Below are 13,298 nucleotides of genomic sequence, written 5' to 3'. Positions count from 1 at the left end.
CATTTAAACTATTTAGTATAAAATTTGATAGAAGAGCATTAGGGTAACTACTTTACTGTAGCACATAAATTCATTGTTGTTCAATATTCTTGAAATTAAATTGGCTTCGTTTAGTTTCGTAATATATAGTAATAGTTTCTAAGTGTCAGTAAAATCTAATTCGAAGAATTCGACACCAATGCACCGCCCGCTTGCCAACCGTTGTCGTCGTTTACCCTTTATATGTATATCATGTTTTCTTAGTATTATCTATGCAGGGTGTGCGTAAATGATGGTTCAACTGAATATAGTGTTATTGACCAGGGCATGACCTTCAGGAAACTGATAATTTTGAAAAACACCTGTTTTTGTGGGTTTTTCAATCACCCTCCACAATTAAAATTTTATTTTTAAATGTTTTTGGCATTTTAAAGTGACCAAATGTCGGACAAATACATGTTGTATGGGCATTGCCATTTCGCTAGGTATTGTTGAATACTTTGAGATTGAAATCGAATCCAAGTTTGAATTTCCATCTTTAAGGTTGTATGCAGACGAAAATTTGTACAAATGAATTTTTTTTGTTTATCTCAAAAATTATGTACAGTGAGTGCCATTGATAATCGTTTTTTTTTGTTTCTTTCAATAAAAACACTTTACTTTTCACTTTTAACTTTAAAAAAGTTAAGAACCAGTTTTTCTTTAAAATATTTTATGTTTAATAATTTCAATATAAATAAATTATTCAAAATTTATAACAAAATAAAATAAATAAAGAATACGGCAGCTCAAAAAATAACACTGCATTAATATTCTTTTTTTGCATACTTATATTAACTTTTTAATTAATCTTTCTTACCATTTATTTTGATATTGTGTTGGGTACCCTTGATTAGATAAAACTCCGTCCAGTCGCTTGGGTATATTTTTTATAATTTTGTGAAGGTTTTCAATGCCAATTTTGCTCCGTTCTTCTTGAAACCGTTGCTTTATTGCACTTATTGACGAGACAGGGTTTTCGCGAACTCGAGGGTCCAATTCATCCCACAAATTCTCGATTGGTTAAGGTCTGGAGATTATGGAGGTGTTTGGATAACTTTTGGACAGTTATACAAAAGTCATTACCTTACAAAAAGCTTCTGTGCTTCGGGTCGTTGTCCTGGTAAAAGTTGAAATTCCTTAAAAACGAAATTTGCCTTAAATTTTAAGATCCTCAAATAGTATTCATTAATATACCGTCGATGAATACTAAATTTCCCATGCCATTTGCCGAAATGCACCCCCAAACCATGATGTGCCCGCCTCCATGCTTCACTGTCGGCTTTGTGTTCCTGATGCTTTTAAGCTTTGGCTTGCGCCACACCATAGCTCTTCCATCCTATCCAAAAAGGTTGTACTTACTCTCGTCAGAAAATATTACATCATCCCACCAAGTTGCATTCTTATTTTTGTGTTCCCTCGCCAATTTGCCTGTTGCGCATATTGATAAATGGAGTTTTTTGGGCAACACGACCATTGTAGCCATTTGTCTTTATGGTTCGGCGTACTGTTGATGCAGATATTTCCTTTTTGCATTCCATTAACACTTCTTGCACAATTTTTGGTGCACTTAAACAAGGATTTGCTTTAATTTTCCTTACTATAAGCCGATCTTTTTTCGTTGTTAACTTTTTTGGTTGACACATCTGCTTATAAATATCAGCAATTTTTTGTATGTTTCACCTTTATTATGATGAAAAATAACAAGGTTTCTTTTTTCAAGGCTTGCATTTTTCCTATGCGCCCCATGATTAACTTTTTAAATAAAACCAAACGTTCTTACACTAAATTGTGTTTAAAATGTATGCAAACGTCTAGTGAGCACTTTATTTTAACGGTACTCTTGGACCGTTAATCGGGGCAAATGTCAAACTCAGCAAAGAAAACAAAAAACTGAATATTAATGAAGCGCTTATATGTGTGTGAAATATTTAGGGAATAATATACTTATTTATAAAATAACCAATTAATAACTTTTACTACGAGAAAAACACCAAAAGTATGTTTAAGAATAAAAACCGAATATTAATGACACTCACTGTATGTATATTACTTATGCTCAAATCAAAAACGTTTTATGAAAATGGCATGTCCTTCTACCATAATAATTTTGGACAAACCTATACGGGACACCCGTATTCTTTTGTCTTCTATTGGTTCTGAATTGTTTCTTTTTGATTTTGTCCTTTCAAATTTTAGGAAAACAATTTTTATATTAATTTAACTGCAGGGTGGGCCAAATTTAAACACAAAAATGAAATTAATTACAATTGCCATTTTAGATGAACTTTATTTTTAAAAATAAAATTACTTTTAACAGAACTTTAATACTCATTTTCATAATGAATTAATGAATTTCTTGAAATCTAATTGCTATGGCTGGTAGTCAACGTTTTGAATGGTTTGTCCGTGTAAACTATATTTTTTAGATGATCCACAAAGAAAATATGGCTGTGTTAGATTGGGACTTCGTGGTGGCCAGTTCCAATTTAGTGAAATTAATCTTTTTTCAAACTATTGTTTCAAGACACTGTGTCGTCCTGTTGAAATCAAGTCTTTGCAAATAAGTAGTATTCGTTTACGCTAAAATGAGAAGTTTGTTGTATTGATTATCTTCAACAATGTTCGTGAAATGTTTAAAGCGGCGAGCGGATTGTTTAAAATTTAAAATCAAATGCATCTCGCAGAAATGACAAATATTTCAATTTTTGACAACAAGTTTAATTCCATTGAATAGGATCTAAACAAAAAGGGCTTTGAAAATGATAAGCGATAAAGCTATACGTAAAACAATTACATAACTCCACCGCAAGATTTCATGCCTTTCGTTGTTCTATCGATATTTGTAAAAACCCCCCTCCCCCTCTCAAATAATTCAGTTGTTAAACTCGCACTTCCAGGAATTTTCATCAGTTTAACCTTAAACCCAATTTCGGATGTAATGTAAAGTATAGAGATTCTTTTTAACCGCACATCGAAAATGTGCAATGCTTTACCCAACTCTGTTTTTAAAACCTTAAGACCATTGTGCACCTGCATCTCTTCTTTAATTGTTCCCTATTCTTCAAAAACTCGCACTGTGTTTAAACTTTAAACATGTTATTAGGTATCTATTAATAATGCCTTGAAAAAAATATGGCCAAATATCAAAAAATTATGAATTTAGGAACTTTTATATGGAATTAGACAGACACATTTGTAAACATTTTGTCAAAATCATTTTATAGCATTAAATCAGCCACTTAAGGTCACCATTCTAAATTAACTTTACAATTAGTTTATTTAGAAGATCTAAGAAGATCTAATAGGTAAAGTTAAGAATACGCTACGTTCACCTCTCACCACCGCACCGGCCGCCCAATTGAAAATCTCGAAGAATAGAGACACCCCAGACAACAAAAAAAAACATAAAATCAAATTAAAATGTAATAACAAAGTATTTGACTGCTCCTTTTTTCGCCTTCAATTGATTCAACTTGTACACAATCATTTTCTTTTCAATACTAGGCATGTGACGATTATTGCATTCCACATGAATTAATAACAAAACGGGATCATACACAATAACCAAACGCACAATGCCAAGACCCATAAGGACGACAACGCACGATGACGACGACGAGAAAAACCCTCTAACAAAATTCATATTCAAAAACAACAATAGTAACACCAACTATTAAACGGACAATCTTCAAACAAACAAACAAAAATCCCCATGAACCAATGGTGCATATAATGTTGTATTAAATATGATATTATAGTAGGACAAGCAGAATCATATAATAATAACCGTGCTCTTTATACAGATATTGTATATAATTCGATACAGACATCCTTTTCAGAATCCTTCACGAGAGATACACGATTGAACAGTGATGATTTCTCTTGTATTCTTTAGGTTGAGATATTTTCCCCTATGGTGACCAACTGTGTTTTTTTTCTTTTGGCAACTCTATTAATAAGTGAATAACAACGCCGAGTGAGGGTTTTAAAAATTATCAATAAATGTGCAGGGGCCCTACTCTGTAATGCGTCTCAAAAGCCAATCCGATTCGAATCTGACATTCGATTCGTTTATGAATTCGTACTCTGTAAAATGTTCGAATTTAATAAAATAATCAGCTAGTACTTTATCTATTTATTGAATATATTTGCCGAGTCTCGAAGTATTTCAAATCAAAACAAATCACAAAGAAGACCAGGAAAAAATTGAAATTCAGTCATTATTATCACTTGAGAATTATCGTAATGACTTTTTTTCACTTCACTGCTTTGCAATTTCCACATCTCTCTTTTTAATTCAAGCTTATATTTTATCTTTTTCACACAAATTAACACAGTTTTGCTTTTGTGTCCTTTAAAAACGATCTTCGAATTGCAATTCGTTACCTCTCTTGGTGTAGAAACAAAATTTTCGTTTTCAAACGCTAATGACATTCGGAAACACATTATCAGGTACGAAAAATCCGAATGCGAATTTGTAATTCCGTAAGTACTAGATTTCTTATCCGCATTAGAAATAGAGAGTGCAAAATATTCGTTTTCGAAAATATTTGCTTTCGAAACGCATTACAGAGTAAGGCCCCAGGTTTTCTAATAGGGACTTGAAAACTTTGAATTCTTGGTTTATTGGATTACACATGCAATTGGAGCTGATGATAGACCAATTGAAGCGAGGTACGTTCTCAAATTGAGCAAGTTGTCAAGTCATCATCTTTTCGAATTTTTACTCTGCTACGCTAAATATGAAAAAACTCTTATGGTTATTTAATGATCAAGTACCTTTTATATATCTATTTGTATTTGAAGAAACTTTCATGATAATAATTCTTGCAGCTCAGGAAATTAAATGGTCACCCCAATTTGTATATACATATAAAGGGGATGATATGGCCTTTTTCCTTGCACTTGACTAAATGCCTGCAACCATAGATAGGGAATATTTTATTTCTAACAATATGTTTATACTTTGTGTAAACGGCAGCGTGGTTTACCATTGGTTGTTGAGTTTCCTTTTTTTTTTAAATGTCGTAAATACGGAAATTATATTTTATTTAACTTAAAAAAAAACTTTTAATGCCTTGCTCTTTGGTAGATCATTGTAGTTTTAGTTTAGTTCTTTAAGTTCACATTTTTTGTCGTGTAGTTCCATATGTATTTTTTGTCTTGTCGCTGTAGCCCAAATAATTAGGATAGAAAAATATGTATATCACAAAATTAAATCATTTTGATACCTTCAACAAAACCAATCAATATTTACCAATGTTGCGTACATTTTTTTTTAGTTTTAATGGAAAGATGACAGTTGGATTCTTATAAAAAATGTACATAATGTCAAAAAAAATATTTTCTATAAGATAAAATTAGTTTTTAGCCAATATTTTCTTATTTTTAAAAAGATATTTGAGTTGAAAATTAATTTTAGGTCAACTAAAATGTTCACTTCTTTTAATTGCTATGGTAAAAAAACACCCACTCAATTTCTGTGAGAGTCTTTCCCCAATCTTACTGTGTTATTATCAGTATAACAAAATTTAATTTGAAGTCAATAGTCTACTTGTTCTTGAGATATGGACGGTCTTGCATCAAATTAGGCCTTTTTTGTTTACTGTTTGCAATGTGAAATCTATCAAATTGGACTTGTGAGTTTTAAATTTCGTCATAGCTATTAGAATCGTGGAAATTAAAAAAATTAAAATCTGAATTCGAAATCGAAATTTATAGCACAAAGTTTGCCCAATTTAGAGTATTGTTTCAAAAGTAAAATTGTAAGAAAAAGTGATGTTTCCTATTGATTTATAAAAGAATTCTTATTCTAATTACTTTGTCTATTCTCATTTGCCATTGTTTGAAATAATTAATAATATAATTTGTTTATTTCTTTTTCTCTATTTAAGGTCTGACAAGGCCCGCGATCTATCCATTTCCCGCCAGTCAATATGCATATCCTATGCTGAGTCCGGATATGTCACAGGTAGCGTCATGGTAAGTTCAATTAATAATAAATCTTACATAATTAAAAAACCATAAACATAAAATTAGTTTAAAAACGCGTATGTTATATTTTTTTTAACCTACCTGCATTCCTATAAGGTATACTTCCTCTGAATAATTAAACAATAACATTCATTACTTATTCCGTATATCTTTACGCCGATCGTTTATTTTTATGCACGTAGCTATTAAATTCTCAAATTAAACTAAACAACAAACGAAATTTATATTTCGTGTTTCGCCTACAGTATTTTTCTCTCGGAACTTCGATCAATTATTTATTCTGTCTCTTTGTGTAATTTAATATGTCATCTTTGTACATTTAACTTGTGTTCAATAAATATTTAATTATAGGCAGATTCGTATTGAATTAAATTATAATAAAAAAATAGACAGTGAAATAAGCCACGTGACATGTAGTTAATCTAGAGTTGGTCTATATATAAACAAATTGAGCGTTTGTCAAATCGATTCCAAAACAAACGAAAAATCACTTCAATTAAAGACATTTCCAATAGGATTTCGTTCGCAATAAAATGAAAACGTGGAAATAATTCTTACAGGATTCAACTAGACTTAGAATCTTTTCTGTGTATTTCCCAGGTGGAAATGGTAGCAATGAGAAGAAAACTTTGTTTAAAAGAGATATTTTAAGATAATCGGTGGTGACTTAAACTGTAGACATCAATCGTGGGGTTGTCTGAGAGCGAACTGTTAGGGTAATATACTTAGTGATATTATTGCATTTAACCAGATAGCTTAAATGCTATCTCTCGAACCGACATATTATCCAAGTTGCGCATCCTTTAGAGCTAGTCGCTCCACAAGCCATCAAATTTTAAGAATTAAAAATCACGTCGAAACCTTAATTTAATATTATCGACTGGTCTGGTACTTTTGTACATTGAAAAAGCCTTTGACACTGTTTGGCACGACGAGTTAATTTACAGACTTCTGATGTTTGGTTTTTCGACGCATCTAATTAAATTAATAAACAGTTTTTTACAAAATAGAAAATTTGCTGGATACGCAGGCAGTGTGTACTCTATTCTTTACGATATAGTTAGTGGAGTTGCACAGGGATCAGTGCTAGGACCCAAACTTTTCAACGTTTATATGTCCGACCTGCCATCTTTGGACGCAAACACTAAATTTGCTATGTTTGCTGACGACACAGCATTTTCTTCGTCTAGCCAATCGCCTCAATGTGCTCTCTACAATTCTCACTTAATACCCTACAAAACTATTTTCATAAGTGGAAAATCAAGGTCAATGCTCAAAAATCGCAAGCTATATGGTTTTCTCGGCGAAGAAAATCAAATTTTTGCCACAAACTTCGTTACGTTCGTTTTGATATTCAAAACTATTTTCCAGCCTATTTTTACTTATGGTGTTCAGTGTGGCTTGACTGCGCTGAAAACTACTTAAAAAAATCTTCAAAAAGTGCCAAACAAAATATTAAAAATAATGCTAAATTTGCCAAGGCATTATGATAAGGCTAATGTTAAACAACTCAAGCTTGTAATTTATAATTTGCAAGACAATTTTTTAGAAGATGTTCTTATTCTGGTAATGAGCTAATTCTTGATCTTCCATTCCAATGCTCTATGGAATATGTGAAAATGCTTATTCTGGTATATGCTCTTTTCAGAATATTGTCTTCGCTTTTACTTTCATCACTGATAAAACCCTTGATCGTTTCAATAGCGTTTAAGAAGTCTTCAGTCCATTGTTATGGATATTAGCAAATGAAAAACTTGCTCTCACTATGTTTAATCATTATAAGGGTATTCATAACCCCTTTAGTGCGCACACAACGTAACAAAAAAAAACCTGCAAGCACACAATTTCAATTTGAATCAAATCAGTTACTGATCTGAAGAAAATGTTCTAAACCTCTAAAATTATTTGATGCACAAATTGTTTCTCTCAAAACAACTAGTGGGATATCCTTTTCACAGTCTTCTTCATCTACTAAGGGCTTAAAATGTTGGTTTATTATTGTTTCCTTTTCAAGACCTACATACGCAAGCTGAATTTAAATACCCAATTGCGTCCCTTAATGTAAATTTGTTTAGGGCTTCAATAACATTACTTGTTACTATAATTGATGCCAAAAGACTCTTTCTGTTGAAAAGTTTTGTAAGTATTAGCGGCGCGCTTAACGTTTGGCGGCATAAACATGGCAGCTATTTTGTCTGATTTCATTAAATTTTCGGGAGGATAAGATGGTGCATTATCTATCAAAAGTAGAGCTTTGTTGCTCAATACTTGCTCTTTTAAAAAGTTTCTGACCTAAAGTTTGAAATCTTTGTTAAAATGGAACTTGTTTCTTACGTGTGATACGAAAGAATTATGAAACTAATTTTTAAAAATGGCACTTGTCAGGAGATTAAAATTTTTTATAAGAGCGAGGATTTTATCGCTAAAATTTAAATTGTATGTACGCCAGTTGCGTTTGTACAAACTAGAAAAGTGACTTGCCGTTTTTCTTCCAGGAGGCTCTTTTTTTAGATGATAAGTATGTATGTTTTGCCAGGTAGCAGCTTCCAAAATAATCCTGATTTGTCTGTATTATAAATTTGATCGTGAGACAGACCTAGCGCTGTAATTTTGGCTTGTAGCTTGTTCTTGAAAGGGTCCACAAGTGCAGGTCTAGAAGATAACCTTTTTCCACTTATTTTAATAAAACTTATAAAAATAAACGTGTCTGTCCTTCCAGTTCTCATCTTTATTGAAAGATCATTCTCGCAAAACGATCTATTGTATTACAGACAATTTCCAATGAATTTTATCAACCTCCAAAATTCATTTAACACCATGGAGTTATATTTTTTAGCTGTTAAATTAAAATAAATTATTGATTTTTTTTTAAAGCCATGCAAATTATCCACATACACTAAATCTGGCTTACCACAAGGAAGCCACCCAGGGCCTTTACTCTTTATTTTATATGCAAACGATTAACCTCCGATTTTGAAACACTCGTTTGCTTTTATTTACTCTGATGACATACAACTTGTAAAATGTATAATCTTCATTGACGACTGCTAACGTCGTCTGTAGGATGATCTTAATATTTTCCACGAATGGTGTAATAGTAACAAAGCTAAATCTAATGTACAAGTAGGCATTGTGTTTTACATGCAAACATAATGTTTTGACTTTTAATTATGAATTAGACTCCTCTTAATTGACTAAACTCTCAGCATTCTCTAACCTTTATGGTTATATTATAAAAAAAAGAGGCTTTGATGCCACCTATAACATCCCATCCGTGCCCATCATCTGTCGATTTGTCTTAAAGTTCAACAAAATATTAACAACAAAATTTTGTGATATGAACAACTTTTAAGTCAATGTCATTCTTTATTCTCATACATAATGAAACCACAATACTAAAAATTATTGTTCAATAATTTACTAGAGTTTCTCAAAACTTTCTATCACATCAAAAACGTTGGTTTTAAGACGAAGTTAAAACTTAAAATATCTCTTAACAATTAATTGTATGATTATTTTATCTTTCTCTTTTAGATCAAATTTAGAGTATTTTATTATCTTACTCAGTTTCTATAAATTTCATTAGTTATAAGACTTTATTTAAATCTATATGAAGTTTCGATACAAAAATGAATTTGATTCTTTAATAGTTTTGTAACTATTTTTTAGTGCTGATTTCTCATCTAAACTCTATTTTCTACTTTGTTCTACGTTATTTTGTTAATATATTTCAAAAATTTAAAGAACAAAACTTACTTTCAAAACGTTATGACTTTTTCTATTGAAAATCATTTTAACAAAGTGGTTTAGCCTTTCTTTTAGTGTTTTGCAGGTAAGGTTAAACCTTACAACTTTTGAAGTTTTTTTTGAATATTATATGAAAAAATATAAATATTTAAACTGAATATTGAGAAAAGGATTATAGAATTGGAAAAGGTCGGATTTGAATAAAAGCCACAAAACCCATTGGAAAAGTGCACATTTTAATGTAATATTTTGTCTTAGTATTTCATTATATGATATAAATTACTTACGAAGAGTTTTTGATATTTTCATCTCTATGCTTAAAGCGTCTTAGTAAAGTATTGTGTATATATCAAAAGACTGATCATAGTTTTTTCACCATTTAGGTATTGATTCAAACATCATTGCTTTTTCTTAGCTTCAAATGACAAAAAAACTAAGTTTTCAAAAACTAAAACTATTTTTATGCTACCTTCCTATTTCCTATTTATATTGTGAGCATAATTAATATGTATTTTATTTCTTTATCTTGCAGGCATACTCCATCTGTGTACTCAGCAGCGTCTAGTTTTAGAAGTCCATACCCCTCATCCCTACCCATTAACACGACGTTATCAAGGTAAGAGAGACATGTTTATTTGTTTTAGCTTTTTTTCCTTAACTGATTAATATTATCAAACCTTCAAACTTAGATTTCATTCGTATGTTTTTTTTATTATAGTGATTTTTCATTCCGCTTTTCACCGAGTCTGTTGCCTTCGGTTCATACTTCACCGCATCATGTACTGAATTCACATCCGGCGATTGTGACGCCTGTACCAAAACAAGAAATTGGGCAAGAGTCATCCAATCATAGATATGGAAGGTAAGAATTTAAAAAACAAATAAAACCTAAATTCTTTTTTTGGTTTTAAATTAAAACAAAAAATCAATATTCAAATAAAATGCTTCCATTGTTGATAAAAAAGGTTAAAGGATTCGACTTGAACAACCACAAAGGATATCTATGTTTGAATTATATTTAAAGAAGGGGTAGTGTTGGTATTTTATTGAGTGTAGTAGAATTATAGCAAGTAAGGGGTAGTTTTTAAAAACAACCAACACACACACACCAAGTCAACAGTCATTTTTAGTACCAAACGAAATAAAACTATTGCACGCTTGTGGACAAGTCCTTGTACTAAAAAAAAAGAAAAAAAAATAAAGGTTTATGTTTCAGCTCGATAAGAGTTGTGGGCAATAGTTGCAACAGTTTCTTTATAGTTGACTTTTTCACACAAAAAAGCATAAATTAAATGGAAGCTCAAGAAAGCTTTGGTAGGTTTTAATTCGGATGTTGAATTAAATGTAAACGTGACTTCACTTGCAATTTTCGGACTAAAAGAGGAAGTACAAAAAAGGTCGGTTTGTATTTTGTTCAAATTTTAATTTAAAATTCCAAAGGATTTTTTTTCTTGGCCAAGTAACGAGAATTTGCTTAATGCGTTTATCAAAGTTTCACTAATAGGCGTAAGGGGAATCGTGCTTTCACTATTCGAATAGAGATGGCGCACCATCCGATTACAGTAATGTAATGTGATGAGAGTTAACTGAAGACCTTAATTACAACTACAACTATCATCCGGGTTAAACCTTGTTTTAAAATAATTGGACTTATGTTATTTTTGAAAATAAATCTAAATATTTTGAAAGAATTAAAAAATGTATACTAATTTGTAGTGTTATGTTAGTTTCAATTTGATTTTGCAACGCTAAACGTGATAATGAATCAAGTTTTTAAATTAATTAAAATGAAAATAATTTCGAAATACTATTTCAAAATTTCAAAAGTTTTCTGTAAGTGAAATTAAAATTTGATTTTTCAAATCAACAATAAAGCGACTATTTATAATTCTTTTTCTTTAAAAGTCAAGTACCGAATACAACACCTTTATTTTACATCGAACGTTTGGAGTTTTTTCTCAAATTAGCCGTTTAGATTCAATGTAAAGCTTTAGGTCCTCTCAATTCTTTGCAACATTATTCGCATATAGGAATCTTTAAGAGTTGTATGTTACTAGGCCCTAGTTCTCAACGAACAGTTGCGCCACCTAGTTCATTTAATAGGAAGACAAATTATGGACAAACAATGCTTTATAAAATAAAGCGAAATGTTTAATTTATCCATAACTTTTTACTTTTTTATATTCAACTTATGTAACTGAAAACTTATTAACTGTTGATTGTTTTATTAGGTATTCGAACTAAACCACTTATTTGTTGAGTTCACTACCGTTTTCAGTTTGAACAGAGTTAAATAAAGATTAAAACAATTCTATATAAATGATTTCTAATCTGTTCTTGAGTTTTGAACTTGTTGATCAAAAAGAGTCAACAAAATTTAAGAAATATGTCAGAAAATGATACTTCTTGAGTTAAGAAAAATATTTTAGGAATAGGATTTTTATGTTTAAATTTCAAAAGAAATTATATTTATTTCTGTTGAAATTAAACACAAAAAAGATCAATTCCAGAAATGTTCAAATTAAAGGAAAAAATTGTTTTAGGACGAAGAGAAAGTTGGTTTATTGGGGTATTTACATTTTTGTATTTTTGACTTAAATTAGTTACAAGCCAGGATTTGAAACCAATTGGTTTGCTTTTTATTTATTAAACTACCAAACGTTCTCGTTACATAAAACTGTCTGAAGGTAGTAATCATTTCATTTTGTTGGTATTTCAATTATTTTTAATGTCATATCTAAAAGACGAATCAAATTGGATTAAAGTCGATATCACTATTGTTTTGTAAGGTATTTTGAGTGTGCCCCGAAATTTTAAATTTATAAAACCCTTAATACTGAAAATCCGGAATTTCAAAACCAAAAATCCAGGAAAGCCCGAATCCTGAAAACTTAGAATACCCCCAGAAAAAACAAGATACTTAAGGACCAAAATCCAGAAAGGCCAAAATTTCGAAAGTGAAATAGAATATATTTTTGAATTGAACATTTTATTTTTCTTATCTATGCAAATCTTTTTTTCTATTTCTATCGAGACTTTTATTGAAAGGTTGACTCGCAGTCTTGTGCTTAAAGTACTAAATTTATTATGTTTCAATTTTTATTTCACATAATTTTTATTTTTTATAAAGCATTGAGAACAATTAAAAGTTAAGAAACACAACACACTACACAAAGAAGGGGTTGATGGAGGTGTGTACTCTGAACGACTGAAATTAAGTCTCTCATTCCGCCTTCCCAATCATTGTAGCGTGTTCCAGGCGGAACTTTTGGCGATAAAAAAAGTCTTGTCTTGGCTCAAAGAAAACGTGATATCAACATCTGATGATATCCGTGTTTTCTCTGATAGCCAGGCCACTATCAAATCTCTGGACTCTGTCTCTACAAACTCTACAAAGAAACAATAAGTCCATAACTGTCGATCATCTCTAATTGAGATGGCGCGCAACAGTTTAATATTCACCTTTGCTGGGTGTCGGGCCATAGAGAAATTCCAGGTAACTGTAAGACAGATGATTTCGCCAGGAACGGTACAGT

General features: G+C 30.9%; 1 protein-coding gene across 12 annotated transcripts in view; it reads left to right on the top strand.

Moving 5' to 3' along the window:
* The window catches only part of LOC129953302 (protein pangolin, isoforms A/H/I/S), a 129,635-nt gene that overhangs the window by 83,046 nt on the left and 33,291 nt on the right, over window positions 1–13,298 (top strand). For all 12 annotated transcript variants that reach the window (XM_056066373.1, XM_056066371.1, XM_056066367.1 and 9 more), the window contains 3 exons: window positions 5,916–6,003; window positions 10,295–10,378; window positions 10,481–10,624. In XM_056066373.1, the coding sequence (XP_055922348.1) occupies window positions 5,916–6,003; window positions 10,295–10,378; window positions 10,481–10,624 (316 nt within the window). The remainder of the gene's footprint in view (window positions 1–5,915; window positions 6,004–10,294; window positions 10,379–10,480; window positions 10,625–13,298) is intronic.

The sequence above is a fragment of the Eupeodes corollae genome, chromosome X (genome assembly GCF_945859685.1).
Source record: "Eupeodes corollae chromosome X, idEupCoro1.1, whole genome shotgun sequence".
Lineage (NCBI taxonomy): Eukaryota > Metazoa > Arthropoda > Insecta > Diptera > Syrphidae > Eupeodes > Eupeodes corollae.
The sequence above is the reverse complement of the archived record's forward strand: the minus strand, read 5'-3'. Positions and strand labels throughout refer to the sequence as shown.